Source organism: Micromys minutus (assembly GCF_963924665.1).
Source record: "Micromys minutus genome assembly, chromosome: 23".
Taxonomy (NCBI): domain Eukaryota; kingdom Metazoa; phylum Chordata; class Mammalia; order Rodentia; family Muridae; genus Micromys; species Micromys minutus.
This window is the reverse complement of record NC_137958.1, coordinates 8,718,629-8,746,238: the sequence shown is the minus strand read 5'-3', so window position 1 is coordinate 8,746,238 and position 27,610 is coordinate 8,718,629. Positions and strand designations below refer to the sequence as shown.

The 27,610-nt window shown below is 45.5% G+C and overlaps 1 protein-coding gene across 1 annotated transcript in view; it reads left to right on the top strand.

Annotated features, from left to right (window-relative positions):
* Positions 1 to 2,188: 2,188 nt before the first annotated feature.
* Positions 2,189 to 27,610, top strand: part of LOC308435629 (A-type potassium channel modulatory protein DPP6-like) — a gene marked incomplete at both ends in the record, with an annotated part of 497,671 nt that continues 472,249 nt past the window's right edge. The window contains one exon of the mRNA XM_080936356.1: positions 2,189 to 2,413. Coding sequence (XP_080792482.1) covers positions 2,189 to 2,413 — 225 coding nt within the window. The remainder of the gene's footprint in view (positions 2,414 to 27,610) is intronic.

Genomic DNA, 27,610 nt, shown 5'->3' with positions numbered 1-27,610 from the left:
CAGTGGACGTAATAGCTGAGGAGCACAGGACAGACTGACAAACTTTTTGGAAAATGAACCTCTGCCCTGAGAGCGTGGGGGAGAAAGGCTGGAAGGAATGGTAGGCAGTCACAGCAGAAACCAGAGCTAACCCACTGCAGCACAGCTTCCTCCCAGGGCTCTGTAGGGGAAGTGGGAGAGGCTCATGGAGCACCACTAGGTGGTGGGGGAGGTCAAATGGATTCAGTGTGTATGTGTGTGTGTGTGTGTGTGTGTGTGTGTGTGTGTGTGTGTATGTGTGTGTGTGTATGTGTGTGTGTGTATGTGTGTGTATGTGTGTGTATGTGTGTGTGTATGTGTGTGTGTATGTGTGTGTGTATGTGTGTGTATGTGTGTGTATGTGTATGTATGTGTGTGTGTATGTGTGTGTATGTGTATGTGTGTATGTGTGTATGTGTGTGTGAATGTGTGTGTATGTGTATGTGTGTATGTGTGTGTATGTGTGTGTGTGAATGTGTGTGTGTATGTGTATGTGTGTATGTGTGTATGTGTGTGTATGTGTGTGTATGTGTGTGTGTATGTGTGTGTATGTGTGTATGTGTATGTATGTGTGTGTATGTGTGTGTACATGTGTATGTGTATGTGTGTGTGTGAATGTGTGTGTGTATGTGTGTGTATGTGTGTATGTGTGTGTATGTGTGTGTGTGAATGTGTGTGTGTATGTGTATGTGTGTATGTGTGTGTGTGTGTGTGTGTGTGTGTGTGTGTGTGTGTGTGTGTAGTGGGAACAGCTGAGACTCTGGGCACGTGCAAGAATTCCTGTGAGTCTCTTCAAGGTCCCAACCCATGGTGACACTGGTGCGTGGAGTGAGATGGCTTATCCCAGCTCAACAGCAAAGGTCTGGATCACAGGATGAAGGAGGAAGAGTAGCCAAAAGCCAGTAGTGGCCCCAGGCCCAAGGAAAGAACAGGGGTTCCAGAAGCCTACAGGGAGGAATCCAGTAAGCACTAGGGGAGATGCTAGACACGGCCTAGACTACCAGTCAGACACAATTTGTGTATCTCTCCACACGGGGGCACTTGAGCACGCTCGAATGCACCAAATGAGTTTGTTATTGGAAGCCCTGTGTGCTGCCCAGCTGATGCCAAAGCGCCCCTCTCACTGCATCTCAATGCCAAAATGGGGTGGAACAAGGTTTGGAAAGGTTGCTGACCTCCAAGTGCTTTAGCTTTTTTCTGTTTATACAAAGACAGGCAGGCTGGAGTCAGCGGTACCCTGGAAAGGCGTTGTTCCTAAAACTCGAACTAGGCCTGACCGGAGTTCTGTCTCCTGTTCTAGACTTGCCCTTCCCTTCTTCAGAAGATTAAAAAAAAATGGATTTTTTAAAATCCTAGGTGATGGAAGGAAGGTGGGTCCAGGAACAAATGCTTTCCTGTGCCTACTCCTTACAGGCCTTCTTTTTTTTCCCCAGGACTCCTCATATGCCCTTCAACTGCATTCCTACCTCAGGATCTCCGGGGTCTTTGTCAAAGTTAACCAAACCCCCAAAGCCAGAAGAGCATTACTAGGTGGAAGTACCTGCTCCTGTCTAGCTATGAGTGCCCCAGACCTGAACCCCTATCCACAACTGACCCAACTGACGTCCCAAAAGAGTGTCTTCTTGTATCCAGCATCCACCTCCAAATCTAGAACTGCCCAGGTGCCATGGCCACAGCGGGAGCTGGGTACCATGCTAAGAAGGGAAAGGAAGAGCTGCAAGGGGGCCGGGCGGGGACCAGAAGATGAGCTGGTATTTAGGTGTTGCCAAATAATGGGGCCTAGACATGTCCCCTCCCTTAGTGTGCTTTTGGTGTCTTGCCTTCCTTCCATCTCTTAGGTAAGGCCGAACGTGGCCGTGGCGGGGACTTAAAAAAAAAAAAAAAAGCAAAGCAGAAAGAGAAAGCGATCACTCCGACCCCTGGCTTCCGCGCCGCCGGGGAGGGGGCGGAGAAGCTGAGCCTGGCAGAGTCGCTCAGCACCCAGGCGACTCGACTCGCGAGTGGCGCGGAGCGGCAGGGCTCGTCTTTTTTCTTTTCCCACCGCCTCCTTTTCCCCCCTTCTCTCTTTTCCACTGGAGGGGGTGGGGAGAGGAAAGAGAGACAGAGAGAAAGGAATTTTTTTTTTCTTCCGAAGCATCCTAACCAGTGAGCTAGAGCACAGCGGCGGCCCATGGCTTCGCTGTACCAAAGGTTCACCGGCAAGATCAACACCTCGCGCTCCTTCCCGGCGCCCCCGGAGGCCAGTCGCCTTCTGGGTGGCCAGGGGCCGGAAGAGGACGCCGGCCAAAAGCCCCTCGGGCCGCAGGCGCAGGCGGTGGCAACCAGGGAGCGCGGCGGTGCTGGTGGCCGGCCCCGGTTCCAGTACCAGGCTCGGAGCGACTGTGATGAGGAGGACGTAAGAGCACCGTGGTGGGTGGGTGGCGGTGGTGGGAGCATCGGGTGCACAGGCCTGGCAAGTCCTAAGGGTCTCTGGGTCCTCTGCGCCTCTCTTTGCGTTCCCTCTTGCTGTGCCTGAGTGTGCTCAGACACTCTCCTTGGCTCCTGATCTCAGCCACCAAGATCCGGAGCAGATCTCTGTGGTGGTGGCCAGGAGTTGGTAGCTGGATCAGGAAGGTTTTGGAGCTGAGCCTGCTGGGATGTGGACTATGCTTGGAATTCACTAGATGTGTGGATTTCTGTTTGTAACCGTAGCCTGCTGTGGTTCTCAAGGAGGGAATTAGATGTGTGTATGCTTGGAGTTGTGTTTTAGGTTTATTTTCCTGCTTTATGGCTCAGGGAACTGCTAGTTCAGGCTGCTTTTCTCTTCCTATCACTTGTCACTGCAACTATCCAACCGAGGTGCCCCTCCTCTCCTCTCCACTCTGTCTCCTTTCCACTGTTCCCAGACCCTTCTCTCTACACCCCTAGGATTAGACCTAGGTGCTCTTTAAAAAAAGAGTCCTAGCTTCAGAGCCCTGGCCTCTGACCCAGGCCCAATACAGCTCTCACCACGCTTGCTAATTGGAGCTGCAAACCTGTGGTCCAGCAACTCTGCTTGGACCATGCTCCTTCCTTAAGAAGTTCTCAGATAGGTGTCTTACTCTTGAGGCTGAAAGTCTGGGCTTCAAAGACTGAAATTGCATATCCACCTAGTAATTAGTGATTCTTTCAGGGTACCAGTGGTCACAGAAATGGGTTGAAGGTCTTATACTGATACCTCCCAGTATTCAGTGCCACTAGGACTTCTAGGCAGGGAGAGATTTTCCTGAGACCTGTTCCCAGGAAAAGAAATCACTTCCCAGGTGAGCCCTCAGGCAGGCAGGTCTGGTTTAGCTGCAGCATCCCTTAGAGACAGCTGTGCAGTGTCTACAGGGCTACTGGAGTCCCTTTTCAGTGCAGCTCTGTAGCACAAGCTTCTTAGTCTCCTTCATCCTTGCAGAGCAGGGTAGCACATCACCCTAGAGGGAACAGGAGGTGTGGCCATCAAACATGTAGGGTCTCAAAAAGCAAGACTTCAGTGTTTAGTAATTTTTGATGCAAGAGGTCTCTGCAGGGAGTGAGGGTCTCAATTGCCACAGCTTACAAAACCAGGGAGGCCGTGCTATATTAATTGTTGGTTTTGTGTTGTTTTATGATGACATAGGGACTGGCACCAAGGTGACAGGAATTGGTGGGAGGCCCATCTACAGCCATGGAACATGTATTTTTTTTTCCTGATCATTCCCAAATTCCCCTGGCTAGCAAAAGATACCACACACAGACTAATGCCTCTCACTTCCGTGGGCCAGTCTTAAGGAAAAGGGACAAATTATTGTCATCTGGTTTAAAGAACTAGAAGTCTTTGAGGATGGTTTTGAGCAATAAATTATTCTGGAGGATTCTATTTACCTAGCATCCTGTGGACATAACTGGGTTGCAATTCAGGCAAGAATCACACACACACACACACACACACACACACACACATACACACACACACACTAAAATCTGGCTTAAAAGCTTTGGATTATGGGTCTGGAATGACTTTCTTTGCTCAGTAGGCTCTAGATGTCGCTAGCAGAAAGGACAGACAGTACTGGGAGCACCAGCTGGTCTCCGCCCATCCAGATTGGGTTTGTTTGTTTGTTTTTTAAGATCCTAGCTGAGAGCTGGCAGCTCCCCCTTTTCATTCTGATGCATAGCTAGAACAGCTTCTCAGGCAAGTCTGAGGTCATTCTCAGAGCAGGGATATTGGATGAGTGTGACATGCACCATGAGAGTTCTGAAGGGTGCCTTCCTCCAACACTATGTGTCCTGCAGAAATGTATATGTGCATGCAACCAAGCACATGGGCATTGGTCACATGTGTTTAGTATTCAGTGGTGTGCACATTTTTCTATTATCATGTTATAATAAGTACATACCTTTTCTACAAAGTGGCAGTTGTGTGGGATGAAGAAGCATCAGGAGCTTTGTAGATAGTACAACTGTGATGTGGAGGAGTCATGGTGAGTAGATTTTAGCTGTTCTTACCACAAAACCAACAAAAACAGCCGTGTGAGGTGCTGAACATGTTTGTTTACATTCTCAACCTTCTTACCTCCTATGTACGCAAGAAAGCATTAATTAAGTTTCAGATGTAGAGTTGAACTGATGACATAGAGCTAAATGTAGCCCTAATTTAAAAACTTCCTTTTTAAAAATTGGCAAAACATTTACCAAAAGACAGAAGCATAGACAAAACCGACATTCTTCCAAGAACAGAGGCTACAGTTTGCTTGCAGTTAAAGGTAACTGATAAAGTCCTTGTGTTTAATAAAACTGCTAGGTATGTCAAGATTGAAGGGTCTGGTGTGACACACCTCCTCCCCCGTCCCCACGTGACTGTTTTGGACCGCTTTGCTTTGCTTAGGAGCATACTTGTGCTGTGTGTGTGTGTGTGTGTGTGTGTGTGTGTGTGTGTGTGTGTGTGTGTGTGTGTGTAGCTTTTCCCCCCATTCAGGAACCTCCCTCTCCCTCTGTCGCTGTCCAGGGTGCTGAAATCGCTTTCCCTTAGCTCATAGAAAAACCTCCATCACTTGTGTCTGAGTGAGCAGTCTGAATACTAGACCGGTGACCTCATCCCGAATCTGTGTTCTGCCAGTCAGGCACATCTGTTGCAGTGTGCAGTGTCTTAGTTGTCTTTCTGTTGCTGAGGTAAAGCACTGTGAGGAATAAAGGGTTTATTTGAGTTTACAACTCTCAGGACATAATCCATTACTAAGGAAAGTCAGGGTAGGAACTTAGAGACAGTAACTGAAGCAGACACCATAGAGTAACACTTTTTACTGGCTTAATTTTTATGCCTTTCTCAGTATTTTTTCTTACACACCCTAGGACCACAGCCAAAAGGTTACTTTAGCACTTTGGACTGGGTCCTCCTGAAATTGCTAATCAACCTGATGGACAATTCGTCGGTTGCTGTTCTTTGTCCCAGAAGAGCTGAGCTTGTAGTGTCTAGTTGCCAAAAACATAAAAGCAAACAAAAGCAGCAGCTTCCCTATCTCAGTTATCTGATGCTAGTAAGTGACGTGTCTTTAATATGCATTAGGTTTTACATTATCTGAGCTTAGACCCAGAAATAGAGAAGGGAGATAAAAAGTTACCATAGAAGCATGAAGACCTGTGTTCATATCTCCTGAAACCCCTGCAAAAGTTTACCATGGTAGGGTACCTGACTATAATCCCAGTCGTCCTGTACAGGGATAGGCTGTAGATGAGGAGAATCCCCAGAAGCTTGTGGGCTGGATATCCTGGTGTATACCATGGCAAACAAGGAGAGAATCTGTCTCAAATAAGGTGAAAAGAAAGGAATAACACCTAAAGCTATTCTCCAACCTTCAGAGAAGTGCTGTGGTGCACCCCTATATTGTCTATCTGTCTGTCTCTTATGCATTCTTTTTTAAAAAAAATAAGTAAAATGAGTATGTCTTTGTATAATCTAGAAAAGGGAACTTCCACAAAGTTTAAGATATTCTGCAGAGACTCGCCCATATAAAATCTAATAAAATGTGCACAGAACACTCCTACACTAACATTAGGGGTCTAGTGATGAACAAAGAAATCACCCAAGTGCAGACAGCAATGACACCATTTACAACTAATGGCCTGTTACTTGTGCAGGTCCATAGATATCCTCTTTGGGTGGTATCATGGTTAATCACAGCCACTAAGTTGATGGAATCTGAAATAGTCCGGAAGAGAGACCCCTGGGTATGCCTGTGGGGTATTACTTTAATTTTGGTTGGATTAGTTGAGTTAGGTAAACCCACCCACCAAAAGCAATGCCATTCCCTAGGCAAGGATCCTATATAAAAAGGAGAAAGTGAGCTGAGTACCAGGCTTCACCAGTCTGAAACCTGACTGTGGGTGCCACATGACTATTTATCTAAACTCCATTGGCTGTGACTTTTCTACCATAATAAAGTGTAACCTGAGAATCAGCCACTTTCCCCTTAAGTTGCTGGTGTCAAAGTGTTTCATCACAGTGACAAGAAACTAAGATGGTGGGGCTGGCCTAGGATCTTTCATATGTAATCAGTTTCCTTATAAATTTTACACTTATTTAAACAAAGCCAATTAGTTGGAAACTCCCTTTGAGAAGCCATTAGTCAATTTTATTTAAAAATCATTGTGTAGAGTTAAAAATAAGTTGACTCTAAAAAGCTGCTGAAAGTTGCTTTTAGTGCAATTTGGTGACTTGCTGTTGGAATTAACTGTGACTCATTTTAAAATATCAGCGTTTGTCAGGCCTTGGATGCTTCTCTCCAGTCTCTGCAATGGCTTTGGGGTCTGCAAACTGCCACCGTGGTCCTCCTGCAGTGGCACATGGCTGTCTCTGCTTCCTTCTTTCTGGGTGACTCACACCTCCCTAATGATGTTAATATACCAGCAGCCTGATTTTAAAGCCACAAGCCAGCCAACGCTGAGATTCAATGACAATCACCACCCATGAAGTCAGTCAGCCCAACAGGTCCAAATTCTTCCTCCTACATGTCGCTTTAGCTCCAAGCCCATCTTATTTTTTTTTCTGCCCTGATCCTTCAGTTGCTTGGCATCTTATGCCCTCCGGACTTTTCAGTTTTGTGACTGGCTTCGTAAGCAGCTTGGTGCCACAAAGATGTCCATATATTCTCAAAAAAAATTTTTTTACTAGTGTTAAGTGATTTCTTTTGTTCTCATTACCTGATTTAAATAAAAAGACTAAGCTTTTATCCTTCCTAAGATCCCCTCATCATGACGTTAGCAATGCCTAGGATACCTACTCCCAGGATGGGTATAGGGAAGAAGGGGTCATTTGGAGGTTTGGTTGAGGAAGCACCCAGTACTGAGTGTGCCTTAACCACCAAGTCAGTGGTAGCTGCAGGGCAGGTATACCCTGACGGTGCTCGCTGAGCCCAGAAGCTTCAGGGATGACTTTTTACCTTCTACAAACAACTAAATCTAAGGGCAAAGCCCACAGTCTACCCCCTGCCCTGACATGCTTTTCTCCTTTTCCCTACAACTTCTAATACATCAGCCTTGATAGAAGCTCTGTTTCTGTGCTCAGCAAGCAGTCTTTGCCTCATCTGACTCCAGCAGAGATTTTTGTTCTGAGTGTGGCTATGACATAACCAGCACACAGGACGACATATATGAGCTGGGATGTCAGTGCTGTCACGTGATTTTGCTTTTGTCTTGGGACCATCCTAACCTTTGTCCTAGAGGACGGCCATTCCACTCCTTAAAGCTGTGGGTCTTGTGCTTTTCATGGCAGTGTGTGAACCCCCTCCTTCCTTCCCTCCCTCCTTCCTCCCCCCTTCCCCCTCCTTCTCTTTTCTTCCTGCCCCCTCCACAGTCTCTCCCTCCCTCCACCTCCCTATCTCTTCCTGCCCCACTCTTTTGATCCCTTTCTGCTCAGTCTTAGTCCTTTGGTAAATCCTTCCTCTCTCCTGCCCTTTAAATCTTTGATCTGGTGTTCTAGTCTCCCCTCCATGCGTTCTTCACCTTTGTACAAAGGGAACATGGTGTGTCCTGTGGCTCCCACCAGAATATTATGCAGATTTGTTACCCAGGATGCCCTTCTCTGAGGATAATTTGCCTCTTTTTTTTTTTTTTTTTTTTTTTTTGAAGTCTGTAATTCTAGAGTTGCAAGGGCTGTGGAATAACTGAGCATTCTACTAAGCTCTCTTAAGACATGTCAACAGCTTTGGAGATTATAACAGGATATCTGCATGACTAGGTCACTAACTCCAACTGAACAGAACAAGCACACAAAAGCCACATGCCCTGTGTCCAGCTTTATTTCTCATAATATGATTTTCATTAGGTGAGCTGTGATGCTTCCTTATCTTCCTGCCACACCATCTCATATCTCACTGCTGGACATAATACTTTATGAAATATATTTTGAATATCTAAATTTCATTTAAAATTTTACCGTAGAATGTATCTAATACCAGAAACTTCAGTGCTCAGGTAAAACCAAGGGCCACTTAGTTTCACTATGCATTCTTTCAATAAAAATTTGCTGAAGTCATGTTATTTGCATAGCAAAGACACGCAAAGTTCTTCCCTCCGAGATCAGGGACTTCGGGAAATTAGGAAATGAGGGAAGCAGAAATTTGAGAGAATTAGGGAATGAGGGAAGGAGGGAGGGAGAATTCACACAGAACCGTAAAAAGCCTGAGGCTGAAATGGGAAGCTGAAACTGCTGCAGGAGGAGTGCATTGCTCTGCACAAAGATGCAGAACGAGGAGAAGCCAAGCACAGCATCAAAGCTGTCTCACCTTTGCACTGCCCCTTCGAGGTGCAGGGAGCACCACTCCTGTCCCATGTCACCTGCACTGTTGCCCGAGCCGAGAGAAAAACAGAATAGGGAATCAACCTTTGCACCCTGAATTAACAACATTAATAAGAACAGGCTGCCGTGAGTTGTTATTGGGTGGGTCAGTTGTTAACCGTGAACCATAGCAAACAAATTCTGACATGTTAACAAGCTTTTGCTCTTTAAAGCCAGAAAGGGAAAAAAGAGATGTGTTTGTGAAGCAGGAATGTGATCTTTTCCCAGGGGATGTGAGCTGTTGGCAGTGAGAGACTGTGAGGTGGGTATGAAAGCCAAATTCACATGGCAGGCTATTTTTTTTTTAATTGCTGCCAGCACATTTCCAAACTTTACATGGATCTATTACCTATAGGTTAAGAAGGCCTGGAGTATTAGAATTTCAGAATATTAAGTTTGTGTCTAATGTGTTGGCTAATTTTCCCATCTAACATGAACTTTCTTTGATATCTGTCACCAGGTGGGAAGGGTGGTTCCTTGGTGTTAGCCCTGGGGTCTTCTTTTTTCCCTTCTATAAAGTAGAACTTTTCCATTTCTTACTCAAAGCTTTTTATCCTTTGCAGCCGGATTGATGAATGAGTTTAATTTTTGTGAGCAACTGGCAGGAGTTGCTGAGTGAGATGTACATGCTGATTGTACCCGACCCCGTTCCTTTTAATTACTCCGACAATAATAATTCATTAATCAAGTGCAGGAGAAGTGCTTTCTTCGATGTGTGATATTGATCCTCTCATGCAGTGTTGCCTATAAAAATAATAATCCTGTGATCCTTTTAAAATTAAATTCTGGTTAATAAATTGAATGTTAAGGGCACAGTGGGACCTGCAATGCCATGTCATGGTTTCCTTCCATTTCAAGCTTATCGATTTGATTTTATAGAGATGTGAAACACACGTGCCCTTTCCCAGGAACAACTTTTACAATGTTTTCCCTCAAAGTGGTCCAGATGTAGACTTATTTTGGGTAGAATCTTTTTAATTGATAGCTCTAGTTTCACAGATGACTAGATTACAAACTCGATCAGGTAAATAAATGGTAGCAGACAAATCATAGGTTTCTGGGCTCCCTGCTCATTTCTTTTTCTGTATACGCCATGTCGTTAAGTTGGAAATTTAACTTAATTGTGTCAGCGAGTTAGAAATGGGACTAGAGAGATGACTCAGTGTTTAAAAGCATTTGTCGCTTTTCTTGAGGAGGTCACAGACACCATAACTCCTTATCCTCTTTATCCAAGGGATCTGATATCCTCTTCTGGCTTCTACAGGTACATGCGTGCACAAGCACATGCACGCTCACACGCACACACACACACACACACACACACACACATATACACAAACACATACAAACACACACATATACACATACACAAACATACACACACAAACATACACACGTACACACACACAAACACACACACACAAACACACACACACAAACATACACACACATACCCATACAAACATATATACATAAACACACATCACACATACAAACATACACACAGATATGCACACACATACACACATACAAACATACACATACACACATACAGACACAAACATACACACATATATACACAAACACACCTGCAAACAAACATACACACACATACACACAAAACACACACATACACACAAAACACACCTTCAAACAAACATACACACACATACACACAAAACACACACAAATATACATCACACACACAAACATACACACAAAGATACACATACACACATACAAACACACACATACAGACACACAAACCTACACGCAGGAAATCTAGAAAGACCCATGAGATCCAGGGAGAGGAGTTATAGTGTAGAGGAATGCCTGGCCCCCCAGACTTGCAGAAGATTGATTTTGGGGTAGAGCTCTCAGTGGGCCCTGAGGAGGATGGCTGGCATAGAACACTTATAGCAGGATACAACAGAGGAAGAATCCATGTTTATAAACAAACATCCTCTTAGCTCCAGTGTCTATCTCTAATAGAAGCACATAAACTTATCTCAGCCACTACTGCAAGTGCCTACGAATTACCTAGAAATCTTTGGAAGTTAAGAAAGTCATCCTAGCTAAAAGCCCAGTGGTTAAGAAACACACACATGTACACATGCGCACGCACACACTAATGCACACATGTACTCATGCACACACAGAGGGATTTATGTTACTTCAAGTGAAACCTAATGTTTTTGAAGATCATCAAAGTCACTGTAAAAATTAATTTTTAATCTTCATATGAGCATCAGCATTCACTTTAGATAAGATTGACCCAGTTTTAAAATTTTTTTAAAGATTTATTTACTTTATTTATATAAGTACAGTGAGCTGTCTTCAGACACACCAGAAGAGGGCATCAGATCCCATTACAGATGGTTGTGAGCCACCATGTGGTTGCTGGAAATTGAACTCAGGACCTCTGGAAGAGCAGTTAGTGCTCTAACCACTGAGCCATCTCTCCAGCCCCAGCCAGTTTTAATATAATGATTATTTTTTAAAGTGGAATAAAGGAAATAGGTTCCTGGCCAAACTAAGAATTGAGAAAGTAATTTTTTTTTTCTGTCTCTTACTCTTCACCACCGTGAGACAGTTAATAGACAGAGCAAATGGAACAAGCACATTAGCTTTCAAACAGTAGTGGCCTTCCCGCTGCGTTACCCACAATAGATGAATCTAACCTTGTGTCTCCTCTCTTATATAAACACTATGTGTGCCTACACAGCCATTCTATACAAAATGCAGAATATATGCATCTGACTTCAATTTGTATGTCCCACATATGACTGCTCTATATTAGAGACATGGTCTGTGAAGGAACAGACTTGAGGTGATATTGAGAAGCAGGGCAGAAGTGGAGGAGGAGAGCAGTACAAACACTCAGAGTCAGAGACCCTTGCTAAGGGGAGAGGTTGGAAGATGAGCTAGAAATGGTGGTGGGGGCACTTCAGCTGCCTGAAGCCATGGCCACAGAAGAAAGTACAGTACCGCTGGCAGAAACTTCAAGAAACCAATGTTCTGTTTATTGTGCCTCCATGTCTGTCTGTCTGTCTGTCTGTCTGGGAGGCAGTGGTGTTGCAGCGAACATTGCTCAGATAGGATCTGCACCTATTCTGGGCAGCATGTTCGTAGCCGCATCACAGTCTAGCTGGCCTGAGCAGGCTACAGCAGAGGACAAATGTCTTCTAGTTGGACAGGTCATCCTTTATTTCTGGGCCCTAGTGGGCTCAGTCATGATAGAGTGGTGGATACACAGAATTCTCTCTAAAAGTTAAAAAAATATATACGTATGGGTATTTTTCCCTCATGTATGTATGCTCAGCATATGCTTGCCTGGTATCAGAGGAGGTCAGAAAAGGCCATAGATCTCCTGGTCCCGAGTTCCAAAGAGTTGTGAACCACCATGTGGGTGCTGGGAATTGAACTCTGGTCCTCTATAGCAGCAGCCAATGCTCTTAACGATTGATCCTTCTCTCCAGTTCTCATTCTGGGTTTTGGGGGCACGTACTTCCCTTTCTTTATTTCACAAGCCTTGCAGTTCTCATAAACTGATTTGGAAATTGTCCACAGGAAGGCAGCAGAGTGGGGTGCCTGAGCACTCTGGCCACATCAGCTCCTTTCTCGGGGGAGAGTGCTTTGGTCAGTGGCCGGGGAGAATCAAATATACTCTAGCTCCCTGAAGGCAAGAGCCTGTGCAGGGTGTGTGGGAAGCTGGTGAATCACAGGGGCAGGACCAGGTCTTTGGTTGCCAAGAGTAAATTGTAGACTCCAAAATGTCTGTAAGGGTTCACTTAAGAATGTAGCCTTCAAGCATCTTGGGTGGAGGCTGTATAGTCAGCACAACAGAGGGCCTCACACAGGCCCTCGGGGTTGAAGGTTCTGGTATAGAAAAATTCAATTACCTAATCCAAGCACTTAGCATAGTTTCTTGTCTCCAAGAAAGATGGATTTGGACCAAGACTTTTTTCAGCTTAGAAGGTGAAGATTATGAGCTTCATCTAAACATTTCCCTTCAAGGTGATCCTTTTCTCCCCTACTATTGCCTTGCCCGATAATGTTTTATTTCTATTCTGTGTGTGAAAAGGGTACAGAGGGCATCTCTTTCTGACTTCCAAAAATTTAGCTCTTTCAAAGGGATAAGCCAAACTCAGCTCTTCCTCATTGCTAGCTATCTATTAAAGGAAGGGATGCTGGGGAAGGCAGGGCCCTGTTTCTATAGAAACCGAGCTGCTGGTAGAGCAGGGCCTCTGGCTTCTGTGTTGGGCAGCTGGACTTCCTGAATGCAAAATCACCTACATCATTTCTCATCGTATCTTCCTGGCCTTGTTTTGCTGGTGTCCGTCAGCATGGTGCAGGAAGCCGTTCAGCAGAATCTTGAGGTGAAGCTCCCTCCCCATGACCTTTCTCTAACCCACTGTCTCAGAGATTCCCATTGATATCAGGGAAATCAGCATGTCACACTCTAGCCTTCTGTGCTGCAGGGCTTCATTCCAGAGTCCATGATGGTGGAGTGTCCCTTCCTGGCCCCTCTGTATCATATTCCCTGCCTGACACCCGAGAAGCATGGTCATACTCTGCTCAGGACGTGCCTTTCCCTATCCCGAGTGCGGTCCATAGCCTGCTTCCTTGGGTCCTGCTCCTAAAGCAGGTGTGTGCTCTTCAGGGGCCCTGCATGGACTAGATCCACCCCCCACTGACAAAGCCACGTCATCACTCAGAGAACTGATCCGTAGGTGTGATGTGGTCTGTCTTTTGACAACAGCAGGTTCTGTGGCTTTCCCTCTACCAAGACGTTCCTGTTGGTGTTTCTACCAACCCCTTCACCCAGAAGCCCCTCCCTGCTGACACACACACCTTTATCCTGCTGCTGCCACAGGCTCAGCTCAAGCTTCCTCTAAGATCAGTTTCTCAAGAACCCAGTTCATCCTCCCTGGTTAGAATTAAAGTCCATCCCATGTGCCACACCCAGGACTCCCATTCCTGCTACCATTCCATCCTCCCTTGCCACAGGGTCTCTCGATTTCTGATACCTTATGCAATAAAATGTCTTGTGCCTCTTTTTCTTTCTATTGTCCTTGGTCAGAATCTTGGCTGAACTGGGAATAAGGACATCGGGCTGTCTTGTCAGGCACATACAACTCCTGAGATTTCTCAAGGGATTAGTCTATGAAATGACTGAGTACTTACTGGTCCCACACCTGAGATGCCTGTGGTCCCTTCCATCTGAATGTGCCTCCCCATGTGCCAGGCTGTTGCTGTTGTTATTGGTGATGGTTTCTTTTTTAAATATAATAGTGGGGATTTAATCCCCAGTCTCACCCAGGCTAGTTCCACTGGTGTGTTGAGTTGTACTGCCAGTCACCATGTTAAAATTGAAAGCTTTCCAAAGCAACATTTTCGAACTTTTCCTGTGGATTTTCCTCAGTGTTTTCAAGGGGACTCTCCTTTTGGTTTGCATATTGTTGGGATAAGCAATGGTTCTTTCTGACCGCTCAGCCTAAGAGAACAGATGGGCAAGTGGTTATCAGGAAAACAGCAGCTAGAATAGAGACTGGAGACTGGAGACTAGATGGCCCAGCAGGCATGAGAACTGTTGCCGGGTCTTAGCTGCCTGTAGCTCCAACTCTAGGGGGGCAGACGCCCTCTTCTGGCCTCCATGGGCACAGCACTCACAATGTATACATACATGTACATAGACAATTATAGTTTCTGAACCTTGAAAAATGATAATAGTAAACTGTATTTTGTAGAATCAGCATGTAGCATTTTGTAATGCTCTGTACTGTTTTAATAAAATTGACAAGTATAAATTCAATTAAAATATTCTTCAACCATTTTGCAAATTTTGTTGTTGTTAACAGACAATAGAATAATAGCTAAACATCCCAACAAGGAAAGCGATTTCTTTAAAAAGAGGAGGACTCGGGGTCACTTTGATAAGAACTCTGCATTACATACCTCAATATAATTAAAAGAAAGAAAAGAGGAGGGAAAGAAGAAAGGAAGAAAGGAACAAAGGAAGGAAAGAAATAAAAGGACCCGTAGTTTTTCTTTTTATGAGCACATCTTTATCTTGCAGGTAGGAAATGAAAGTATTTTGATCCTGCATCATTAGATAAAAATTCAAATTCCCAGGCCAAATTCAATGTTTCTGCCAGGAAAAAAAAATGTTCTGGGTTTTATAATCGCTGAAATTGCCTGGGGCTCTCTGGCTGTGCATAGCACCCATTTCTATGATAATGCAATCAGAGCAGTCTTGTAGGATGGAGCTGGAGCAAGCAGCTCAGACGATTAGTGTAGCTCTGTCCCTTAGCAGAAGATGCCAGACATCTGCCCCTCAGGTGATGTCAGGGCTCCAAGACACCGACTTGAGTAGGACAGAGGGCCGAGTGCAGTCTATCTCAGATGGGATGCTTGTAAGTCTACCTTTCCTGCAGCAAGGACTGTCACATCCCTGGAGGGCGGAGCCAAGGCCTGCCTTGTGAGGTCACATCTCAGGCAGTGTGCTAAGCAAGTAGGCAGAGACCACTTCCTTTTTCTAAATATATGTTACCACTTGTGACAAATTCTAGAACTTTCCAAAATGTCCTGGTGCCGGCCTCTTAAACTGTGAGACTCAGCTCTGGTGTGGGGTCACTTAAATCAGTGTAGAAGTCATGAAAGCTGTGCCAGTGGTAGAAAGTCTCTGAATGCCTAACAGCCAAGAGGCCATTTGAAAGCCAATATGTAATGAGCCAGAGGTGTTTCCAGCAACAGTGACCTGTGTCGTATCAGTTGACTTCACAGCAACCTTGATTCTGAGCTTATTTTGTGTGATATATTGATGTGAAGTGATGTTCTCAGAATTGATAATTATAGAATCAAAACATCAATCAACTCTGAAAAGTACCAAAAAACTAAATATTTAGCCAACATTTAATTATTTATATAAAGTAAACAAGCAGCCTATCCCATTAATATTCAAATTTATTTTCAGTGTTCATAAATAATGAACTTAGTTACATGCATATCAGAGACTTGTGCGAAAATATTTTTTTTATAAGTTACCATCAGTAAATGTTAGATTTGAATACCTATTTTATATACCTGTATACCTGGGGCTACATAAACATTTCCTAGGGAAATAAAGGTTGTGAAAAGACAAGGTTTAGGAGCCCCACCTTAGTGCCTATGATTAAAGCTGCTGCAAACCCTTTGGTCACTGGGTTTCCGTTGATAAGGGCTCTCAGAACAGTTAAAAACAATGGACACACAGAAATCCTCTTTCTGCTGCCATGACATGAGAACTGGAAATGTGATCATTGGCAAAACTCTAATGCTCAGCAACCAGTTCAAGTTCAGAGACGATTTTGTCTGTGGGGCACCTGAAAAGCCATTGCATGTCACCAGTGGTATTTCAGGATGACTTTCTGTGCCCATGATGGCTTGAGATTCCTTGTGCATCCATAGGGCAGTCATGCAGCAGCAGAGATGTCAGGTACAAGGTCCACAGAGCTGCCCCTCAGCTGCGCCTTCCGCACATCCCTATGAGACCTAGTAAGGAACCAACATGGAGTGAAGGCCTCAAGGTGGTGTAGTGTAAGGGTAATTTCTGGCTGTCATTTCCATCCTCTGTATACGTACCACAAGCACATTTGGTGAAGGACAGATCAACGACCTTGAAAGAAAGGTCCAGAGGTTGAGGAAGAGACAAAGCTTGATGGATAATTTGGTAAGGCCATCATGGGGAAACCTCAAAGGACATGAATGGCTAAACACAGCTTGCAAAGAGACATAGGGGCATAGATTACTTCCAGGGCTGGTGGAATTTGCCACTGCTAGCATTCTTCCTGAGAGGCAGGGGAGGCCCAGCATGCCTGTGAGAACAGCTGGGTTCAGTGGCGTGTATAAGCCATGAAGTCTACTGTAACCAGCACCCAGCACAGATCCTAGGCAGTGGTTTGGAGACTTGGCTTTAAGCTACTGTACTGTTCTGAGTCCTGGGGCTCCCAATGAGAACAATCAGGGGAGGGCAGGACACAGAGAACTGACAGAATGTTTCTCCCCCAAAGCAATTGTACCCTTTCAATATTTTACTTGAACGTGCAATTTCCGATGAAGAAAGGGTTTGAGAAGAGAATGAGCTCTGCTGGAGGAGAAGCCACTTAGTCTATGAACTCTGAGATATCCAGCAGGCTCTTGTGATGAGATGTTCTCATTACAGCTCCGGAAGGCACTGCAAGGAGAAATAAACCAAGCTTGTACTCACACCACCAGGATTAGCCATTGTTTTGTGCTTGACTCATAGGCCCTGGGAAACCGGAAAGCACAGTGGGGCCTCCTGCTCCAGGCTCCAGCCTCTTAGCTTGGATGCTGACTCTGCAGTATCTCCTGTTCATGGGCTTCAGCGTTCTTCCTTGAATACAGGAAGCCATGGCAGCATGCTTCCACCTCAGTTGATGGAGAAAGCTGGTTGGTATATCTGAAAGCCTTGGACCCGCCCTTGCTGAGCCACAGACTGATGCAGCATTGTTTTCCCAGTCTTTCCATCAGACCCAGTTGTTGCTGCAAAGGGCAGAAAACTGAGTGGCTGCTGCTCAGATCTAGCTTGGGGCTAGAGATGCCACAGGTGCAGGAGGTTGGGTAGGTGCTGCCGATGTGACCATTTTCATAAGGAGACGGCCATGGGCCTCGAGGGAAGAGGGAAGGGAGAAATGATAATAGGCCATTTCCTTCACTTGCAACACGTTTCTCCTTCCCCATTACACAACAAGGAACAGAGGGTGTCCCCAAACAATAACCAACCAGTAGTCATTCTGTGGTTGTGACAGGAAATGGGAGACTCTATTAGCAATGAAGACAGACAAAGCGAAGGACACACTTCTCAAGTCAGTAGGGCCATATGAGCACTTTCTGACCAGTAGAGAGGAGGAAAGAAGTCACAGAGTACATGAACCAAGGATAAACATGACCCTCTGCCCTTAGAGACTCCAAGCTTTGGGGCCTTTCTTCTGAATGAAGAATCTGAAGTCTTGCCAATAATCTTTACTTTCCCCTTGCTTTGGAATTTTCCATCTTGTATTTTTTTTTTTAACTGAAGAACCCAGGAGGACAAGAATTCAGATGCTAGCAGAAAAAGTGTGTATTTATATAATTAAATACAGAGGACAACTGAGGGACTTGGTCATAAGATAAATGGACTGTGGGGTGTCCCCCTGTCCAGGTTTCTTTGAGCATGGCTTTGGCCCATCAATGAGACTTGAGGAGCATGGTGGTAAAGGTTTCTTTCTCCATCTCTGTTCGTATATTGACACCCAAGTCCCAGTTATGGGATGTACAATGGAGCATTTGGAAGGTAATTAGATGGTGAAGGTGGGGCCCTGACAAATGGGATTGATGCCCTCATACCAGATCTTAGAGAGTGCCCTAACTCACCATCTTCCTTGTAGAATACATTGGCAGCCACAGTTTATAACCTGGTGCAGGACTCTCTGAAGGGCATGACACACTGGCCTCGGCAGCCAACCTCGAGGTCTGGTAGAAATCATTCACTATGGTCTCTCGTATGGCTATGGTTTTACTCCTCTCAGGGATGGACAGGGCTGTCCCATTTGGGCTGCCTGGCTTCCCTGATATAAAAGGTGCCTAGCTGTCTTCCCAGGACCAGCTTGAAGCATAGGGATGCAGGCAGCATAGATGTGTGAGATGTTCACTCTCGGTTCCAGGAGATCCCTCAGCCTCTGATCTTGCTCACCACAAGCTGACTTATCAGATAATATGCCAAAGGAGGCAAGAGCAAACCAATACAAGCAGTGCAATGGAAATAAACCTGGCTTTGTGTGGGTCAAACATTTTGAGTATTTTCTACAAACTCACAGTCCTTAACAGTTTGAAGTTGAAACCTTAGTGAGTCAGAGAAGAGTGATATGTGATTTCCTTAGGGAGATATAAGTAGTTGTCTGTTTATCCTAAGTGGAATACCAGCAAAAGCCTTAGTAAAAACTTTGGCTTAGTGAATCAGCAAGTTCGTTGGGCTTACACACGGGAGTATAGCTAAGGGGTCGCTTATAGAAGCATTGATGACTCAAAGGCCACACCAGCCTGTTTGCATGCTTTGGTTTCTCAGAATATCTTGCAGGTACTCGGGTTAGTCTGGAAGAGTCTTCTCTCCTAAGCAATGACTTTTGCTTTTTTAATCTTGTGAGGGGCCCTATGAGTCTTGTATTTTTCAGGAGCTTCATGGGACTGCTTTGTTTCCTTCCTGAGATTTAAAGGGAAGTTTCAGAAAATGCTGTCTACTCAATTGGTATAAATGGATATAAAATTCTGACAGCTGGTGCTATTGCCTAGAACATCCAGGGGCTGTGTGAATATTCTGGAGATTCTCTCATGACCAGAGAACAACTTATCTTTCAGGAGCCAAGGTGCAGTCAGTATGACAGATCAACAGGATCCTGGAAAGACCCATCCTGGAGGTGACATCCAAAGTCATCTCCCTTACTTTTTTCAGGCAGTGTTTCTCAAGCATTTAGGAATAGGGTATCTACATTAAAGTGGATAACAATTTTAGAAAAGAATGAGAAAAGCTTCTCTAATGATGAGGGAAGGTGCATATTTGAGTGCAACAGGCCAGAGGGAAGAGACAGTATTTTAATAGCTCTGTAATAGACAGGGAGGTAAGGACACTTCCTGGATTTTTCTGCTAGCTTCCCAATGCAGTCAGAGCACATTTTAGAGTTAGGAGTAGTCACCGCCCGCTGGCATTCTTCCTGGTCTTTCTGGCTCCAGCTCTGCCCTGTGCTCAGAGCATAGAGTTCAAATAAACTCTGTTGATGAGAAGAATATAAGATTTTACTTAAAAATACAATCATGAAGAGCTTCATTTAATTGAATTCATGAGCATCAGTACTGTGTTTGTGTATAATCAACTGTCAACTTTGTAACTCCTTCCAAACAAGATTGGTCCTTGTTAGTGCAGAGCTTAGCGGGGAACAGCTGGGGCAGTTTCTATGCTGTCCTGGGAAAATCTGTGCACAGCTTGGTGTGTGTGTGTGTGTGTGTGTGTGTGTGTTTCTGTGTGTGTTTCTGTGTGTGCCTGTGTGTCTGTGTGTGTCTTGACTGGAAAGGGCTCTTCTTGTGAGCATTTAAGCCTGAGTTTAAAGACTATAATTCCAGCACGTAAGGGATGGATAGAGGCAGGTACCTGAAGTTCACTGGCCAGCTATCCTGGTCTCATTAGTGAGTCCAGACCAACAAGAAACCACATCAAAACCAAATAAAAGCACAGGGATGGTACCCGAGTAACACCTGATTATTGACCTCTGACCTGGACAGTCATTCACTGACATATATGCACCTGCACACACATGTGTGCATAATTAACTCAATCTGCACATGTAAGAGGATTTCATGACCAAAACGTTTAGAAAACACTGAATTCTTTAAAGTTCTATTAATGGTTTGTCTCACTTGCACTTCACGGAGAGTGATGGGATACTAGGTCGAGGTATTTTTGGAGAGAATTCACACTTACACATGTTGATTTAGGTTGGTAATAGTTTTGGGACAGATATTATGTGTCTGTCTTCATTCAGTTCAGACTGCCATAGCCATCTCTGCCCCATTCTATTATTACTGGTTTTGAAAGTCCTGTTCTCTCTGCCCATATTTTATACCTTCTATAACAAACACCACAGGCTGGGTGGCTGAGAACAACTTCTACTTGTTGTCTCAGAGTTCTGGATGCTGGAAGCACAAGAGAGAGGGAGAGAGAGAGAGAGAGAGAGAGAGAGAGAGAGAGAGAGAGAGAGAGAGAAGAAGAAGAAGGAGGAGGAGGAGGAGGAGGAGGAGGAGGAGGAGGAGGATGAGGAGAAGGAGGAGGAGGAGATGGAGGAGGAGGAGGAGGAGAGAGACAGAGAGAGAGAGAGAGAGAGAGAGAGAGAGAGAGAGAGAGAGAGAGAGAGAGAGAGAGAGAGAGAGAGAGAAGAGAGAGAGAGAGAGAATACAAGAGAAGGGTTGGTCCTGTTGTGTCTTGGAAATGTAAGGAAGCCCCTTCTGTGAGTCTTTCTGTAGGGATAATGTTTCTGTGCCTCTTCCAGCTTCTAGTGTCCTAAGAACCTAGACCTTGTATCCCCGTCTTTCTAAGTCTTTGTCCTCTCCTGTTCTTAGCAACCTTCTTCAACTCTGTCTCTTCCCTTCTAATAAGCTCAGTCGTGAGTACCTGATTTCCACACCAGATCACGTTCTGAGAGACTGGGTTGGACAAGCTTCTTCATAGACTATTGACAGCAGCCAAGATATGAAATCAGCCTAGTTATCTACTGATGACCAAATGGATTTTTTAAAAAACGATAGTTGTATGTGCACTGGATTATCCACCCATAAAAACATAAATCTTGTCATTGCCAGCAACACAGGGGACCAGGCAGAATGTTACATTAAGTGAAATTAGCCACACACATCCAAGCAGGAAGTTTCTCAGTATGTAGAGTAAATGTGTGGTTGTAACGTTTCCTTGGCTCCATCTTGTCCCTTGCAGCTCACTGTCATGTTTACTGTGGGATTTAGGATGTGTAGCTTCACTTTATTGTCCCTTTTCCTGAGTTAGTGCCACCAATTCCTCAATCCAAGCTTACGGCCACTCTGACATGCTCCCAGGGCCTTCATGCTTTAGAAACAGAGGGCGTGCTCACACCTCTCTGAACACCACCTGTGTCCTCTGCTTTGCCCTCTTACAGGGCCTGGGCTCACGGAGGCCAGGGCTATGCTAGGTCTCAGGGCCCTCCATGTGACCCTGAGCCCATGCTGCCAGTCTCTGCATGTCACAGAAGGCATTCATTACTAGACACAATGGGCAGTCCCCAGTAGCAGATGAGAATCATCAATGCTGCATCTCTAGGGCTAAGATGAAGGAGCCTCACACAGGCCTCCACTCTGGGCACCCATGGGCTGTGACATTTCTACATTATTCAGTCTCTCCACCCAGATGCCCTGCTTCCTGCTGGGTCTGGCTTAATGGGAAGGAAGCTATTTTTAAGTGTGTCCTTTCACAAAGCAGCAGCCACATCTCTTGGGGCTTCTGGTTCCTTCCCAGACAGTGGATAAAAATCCCTGTTTGGGGACAAGAAATTAGCAGGAAGTGAAGGTAGGAAAGAAATGTAAAATGTCATAAGTCATTACAAACAGCAGCACCTCTGCTGCTCTGTGTCCAGCCTGTCAAGTGGCTAAGTGTACGCCCCCAGGGACACTTGGTTGCCACTCGCTAACCTTACAAAGTGACCCATTTGTGTACTCAGTCTGCATGAGGCACTATGTCTCTGTCACCTAAGCACTTTGTAGCCTACCCGACTCCTGTGCCTTCCCTTAACATGCCAGACTCTTCCATCCTCCTGCCTCAGCATGCTGGCTACCCAGGACTTCTCTTTATCTTTCCATTTCTAGAGAATGTCAATCATTTTAAAGACTACATCAGGGTCTTTTTTTTTTTTTCTCAGAGGTAGCAGTTGAAGGTGGGATAGCCCTCTGCTTCTCCTAGAGATAGCCTGCCTAGTGGTAAATCACAAAGGCATTAAATCCTAGACACAACCTCCCCCCCCCCCCCCGCATTCTCACTACAGACTGATTAGTTATGCAAGGATGCAAATCACTTTGGTTTTAGAATCTGTGGGGGTATGTGATGGTTATTATTGGTCAGAAACTTGGCAGAGTCTTGATTCACCTCCAACATGAGTCTATAGGTAGGTCAGTGAGGGCATTGCTAGACTGGGGAGAAGAGCCACCCTAAGTGTGGAGTCACCATCCAGCGAGCTAGGGTCCTGGAATGAATCAATGAAGAAAGTGACCCGAGGAGCAGCATCCACCCCTTCTGTCTCCAGACTTCAGATGTAATAGCATCTCCTGCTACCATGCTTTCCTGCTGTGCTTTACAAAGACATGTATCAAGTTTAAGATGTGCACATATTTGGTAAAAGAAAGATATGCCTTGGATTGTTCTAAAGTGTCTCCACATTACAATTTATGAACCAGGAAGTCATAAATAAATCTATTGGTGAAAGACAAAAGTGAGCTCCTGAGAAGTGGTCTGGTTTGGGGAGTAACCCCTTTTCTCTTTGAAGAAGCATGAGGTAGGGAATTTTGGCTTATGAACTATATAGTTTCTACTTCAACTCCTCCCCTCTGTGATATAGAAGAGCCACAGACAAGGATGTGTGGCTGTGTCCACTAAACTTGCTTTAAGAAAACAGAGCCAACTGTATTAAGCACATGGACAGTAGTGGGCAGATGACTGGCTATGAGGAATTAAAATTTAAGATGGTCATAGCTGGGTTAAATGGCCCACAGACTAACCATGAGCTGAGCCATCTCTGTATTAAAGAGAAAAACCAAAAGAGGAAAAAGAGGGTAAGTTAGCTCCTGGCTCTCAGCTGGTGACCCAGTAATAAAAGGATCTGATGGTGGACATGTGGCAGCCATGTGTAATGCTGAAGGGTCTCCTGGTGGGTGCACCATCCAGGTATTGCTCAGCTGTGCCATTGGTTTGCTATGAAGCTTCTGAGAGGTACCAGCCACACTCAAGTTTCAATAGAGAGAATCTTTGCAGAACATGAGCCAAGAAGGTAGAAAAGGAAATTTAGTTCCACCAGCAATTGAAGGATGATTATGTGAGGTGCTAGAGAGTGCAGGGGTACCAGAGATCAGCCAGAGGGAAAGGGAAAAGGCTTCCCAGGGCACCAGGAACAATCAAATCCCTGTGTTGCCTGGTGCATGGACTGTCAGTTGGAAAAGCTAAGGCTCGGGTACAAAGGGCAGATGATTTCTCTGGCAAGTGAGGTCAGTTTTGAGAGAGTCATGTCTTTGTTCTAATTCCATCTCAGAAATGAGCATCATCTAAAAGAGACAAGACGTCCCACCTGCAGCATTAGCACATTGCTAATAAGGTGGTTTTAAAGTCTCTTCAAATAATGAGTCCCCAATCCTCCTATTTGCCTTCATTAAAAAGCTCTGTGAAGATGGACAGACAGAAAGCTGGCTGGGCATTTTCAGCTCTGACAGGGCTATTCTACCATGATAACTAGATTCAGTCCTCACTTTCTCTGCTCCAACTTAGCATAGCTCTTACAAGCACCAGAGCTGTTCCTAAGCCACCACACCATGTCCTGTGTGATGGTTTGTATATGCTCAGCCCAGAGAGTGGCACTATTAAAAGGTGTGGCCCTATTGGAGTAGGTGTGTCGTTGTCAGAGTAGGTGCGTCACTGTGGGTCTGAGCTATAAAACCCTCATCCCAGCTGCCTGGAAGCAATATTCTGCTGGTAGCCTTCAGATGAAGATATAGACCTCTCAGCTCCTCCTGCACCATGCCTGCCTGGATGCTGCCATGTTCCTGCCTTGATGATTATGGACTGAACTTCTGAACCTGAAAGCCAGTCACAATTAAATAAGAGTTGCCTTGGTCATGGTGTCTGTTCACAGCACTAAAACCCTAACAAGACACCCTGCCTCTCTGTCCTTCTATGAAGTCATGGGGGACAATCTGCTTTGCAGACATGGCCACTGTTCTCATGGTGTGAGTACCATGTTTGGCCAGCCTTGTGTCTCAGGTTCCCATGCAAATTTTTTCTTGGTGTCTAGCTTGAGATAAACCCACAGCCTTGTCTGAGTGTCCTTTTGTGATGATGGAGCTGGTGGAGTAGTGTGGGGGAGAGCAAAGCTACTGCAGTGCCTTCCCCAGTGCGGGTCCATAGCTCGCTTACTGTGAACTGTTTCCTGGTCTTGCCTGAGTGTATCTCCACAGTTGTCCCAGTTCTCCATGGCTGATCTTCCATCACAGCACCTCCCTGGTATGAACTCAGTGATGCCCCAAACAGATTTACCATCAGCCAGCTGCACACCTCCTCACCCTGAAACCAGTTACTTCTCTTTGAGCTTTGAGTAACAGACACATTCTGAGGTGATTTTCACAAAGAAATGCTAGATTTTTTTTCACAAACCTTCTCTAGAAAAATGATCTGTTGTTCTTTAAACCATATCCTGCTGAGGATGAGACTTCTGTGGAATCTGGGACAGGACAAGCATGTAATGGATCTGTCCAATCTCTGTCTGTCTATCTCCACATTCTGAGCTTCACTTTCCACTAGGCAGATGGTGATCTCAGACAGACGACAAAGGTGGCCACCTCAGTCTGGTTTATATATCTTCCGTGTTCTTGATAAAAGAGAAACTGTTTGATAACATCTGCATCTCTCTCTCTCTCTCTCTCTCTCTCTCTCTCTCTCTCTCTCTCTCTCTCTCTCTCTCTCTCCCTCCCTCCCTCCCTCCCTCCCTCCCTCCCTCCCTCCCTCTCTCTCTCTCTCTCTCTCTCTCTCTCTCTCTCTCTCTCTCTCAGTTTTGAGGTGTGGTCACATGTGGTCTAAAAATGTGTCAAGCTGGATATATAGCTAAGAATGATCCTAAAAACTCGAGATCCTCCTGTCTCCCCCTCAGTACTGAGATTACAGACACAACACCCAGGGTCTTCAGTGCAGGAGAAGGAACCCAGGGCTTTCATGATAGACAAGCACTTGTACCAGCGGAGGCACATTCCCACCCATCCACTCAGGGTTTCTGGTAAGTCACATCAATTATATGGCATGGTCAGTCACAGCATCATGGTGTATGGGACAGACAGGGGTTTGGCTGGGGACTGAAGCTAGATCAGAACCCAGTGGCTCTCCATAGCCACTGCATTACCTCTTTGCCTGAGCTTCCTCCCCAAAGTTCCTTTCCAGTGTGCCTTTAATGCTAGCAATACTAGAAGACCCATGCTCCCTCCTGTGTTTAGCTCCTGCCTTGATGGCAGCCATCACAGTCCCACCACTGGTCCCTCACCATCCTTGTCATAAGTGCCAGTCTTTGGGACATGTCTGCTATTTAGGACATTCCCCACCAAGGCAGAGCTGGAGTGAACTGGAGGGTGGGAGCTATGAGGGACACAGGGAGGGATGCATGCCTCACTGGACATAAACCCAGCCGTAGTCTTATTGCCAAAGTAAGAAAAAAACTAGTTTTAAGAAATCAGGTAGGAAAAGCAAGTGGTGTTCCTTGCCACTGTCACTATTTCAACTGGTTGGAGGAGCAAAGGTTAGACCCTATAGTAGGTGCCATCACAGTTGGTCAAATGATCCACCCCACTCCAGTATCTGTTGGGTCACCTCTCAATCCTTAACTCCCGAGCTCCTCTGAAGGGATAGTCCTGCTGATGTCATGGTTGAGAGATGACACTGTGACTCTGAGGAGACAGACACTGCACAAAGAGGGACAGTGGCCGAGAGACTGATATGCCAGAATAAAGACCTCGGTCTGTGCTGGCGTTTTATTGTTCTACAGACCCCTTTGTTATCGAATTCACCTGCTGTATCCCAGTAACTTGGGGCTCTTACTTCATAAATCCTCAGTTTCTCCTAAGTCCTTCCTTGATACAGTAGTGGTTATTAATTAATATCAGCCATCACTGCCTTTTACTTCTTAGAACCATGCCCCTCAGTGGATTTAGCCTCAGGGCAGAGCCCTCTCCAGTCTATGCTGGAGCCATGATAGTCCATTTGATGACAAATGTTCTATACTTCATGTTTTCAGATTTGGTCACCTGAGCCGTACAATGAACATTTGAAATGTGGTTGATGCAATTGGGAACTGACCTTCAACCATTACTTCATTCGTTTTAAACTCACATCACTGTATGTCGATAGTGACTCTCACATTGAACATCATGGGTTTGGAGGACCAAGATGGGAAATTTATACTCCACAGAGTCACAGGAAAGCATGCTGACTCACCTCTTTGGTGTAAGATTCCTGGATGAATCTCTTTGTTAGCAATGGGGTCTCAGCCCAGTACTCATGGGTATAGCAGTCCTTAATTTCAATTTGAGCTCACCCTCTTATCCAGCCAGTGCCAGATCCCATGTGCAGAGAACCATGGGTCAGCAGAGAAAAGACCCTTGATTCCATCCCAAGGGTGTCAGGATTATCTTCCTGGGAGGCTGAGTAGCCATTGTGCTTCTTGAGAGGTTAGGCAGCCATAGAATGGAGGAGAAAGAGGACAGGTCCAGACATCAGCTATGTAGAAGAAGCTCAAAGAAGCCACATGAACACAGAGCTTCAACACTGTCTGTGCCAGTGCAAGGGATAGCAGCCTGGGACAGGCTGTGTATCTCTGTGGCTTTTAAGGGAGCGTGACACTTTAGATGACCTTTGTCGATATGAGAGGGCATCATAACAGAAGTTCATGCAGACCTTTGGGAAGTGTGCAAAGGTCTTCTTTTGCTTTTGTTTTCTCACACTTGATTATTCTGACTTCTATGTGGAGTATAGACTGTTGTGTTTGGTTGGTGGAGGGTCATCTAGAGAGAATGGGCTGAAGATCTTGCTGAATAGAATCCACCTGCCTCCTAACACAAGCAACAGAGTAGAGCATCCACCAGATATGCAGAAGACACACTGAGTCCTTGTGGGTGGACTTCTGTCCTTCTTTCCAGCTCTCCATTGTTTGAATACTATCATCATTAGAAAGAAGTAGCACGAGAGGGAGGGAGGGAGGGAGGGAGGGAGGGAAGGAGGAGGGGGGGAGGGAAGAAGGAGGGAGGGAGGGAGGGAGGGAGGGATGAGTTATGATTTGGTGCTGAGTTGCTGGAAGGTGAAGCAGGCATGGAAACAGAGGCTTTGGAAGCACCCAGGGATGCTGACAGACAGCGGGACAGAGCTGCCCTGAAGGAAGTGCTCCTCTGGTGAACCACCACTGCTCATCCGCATGGTGATAT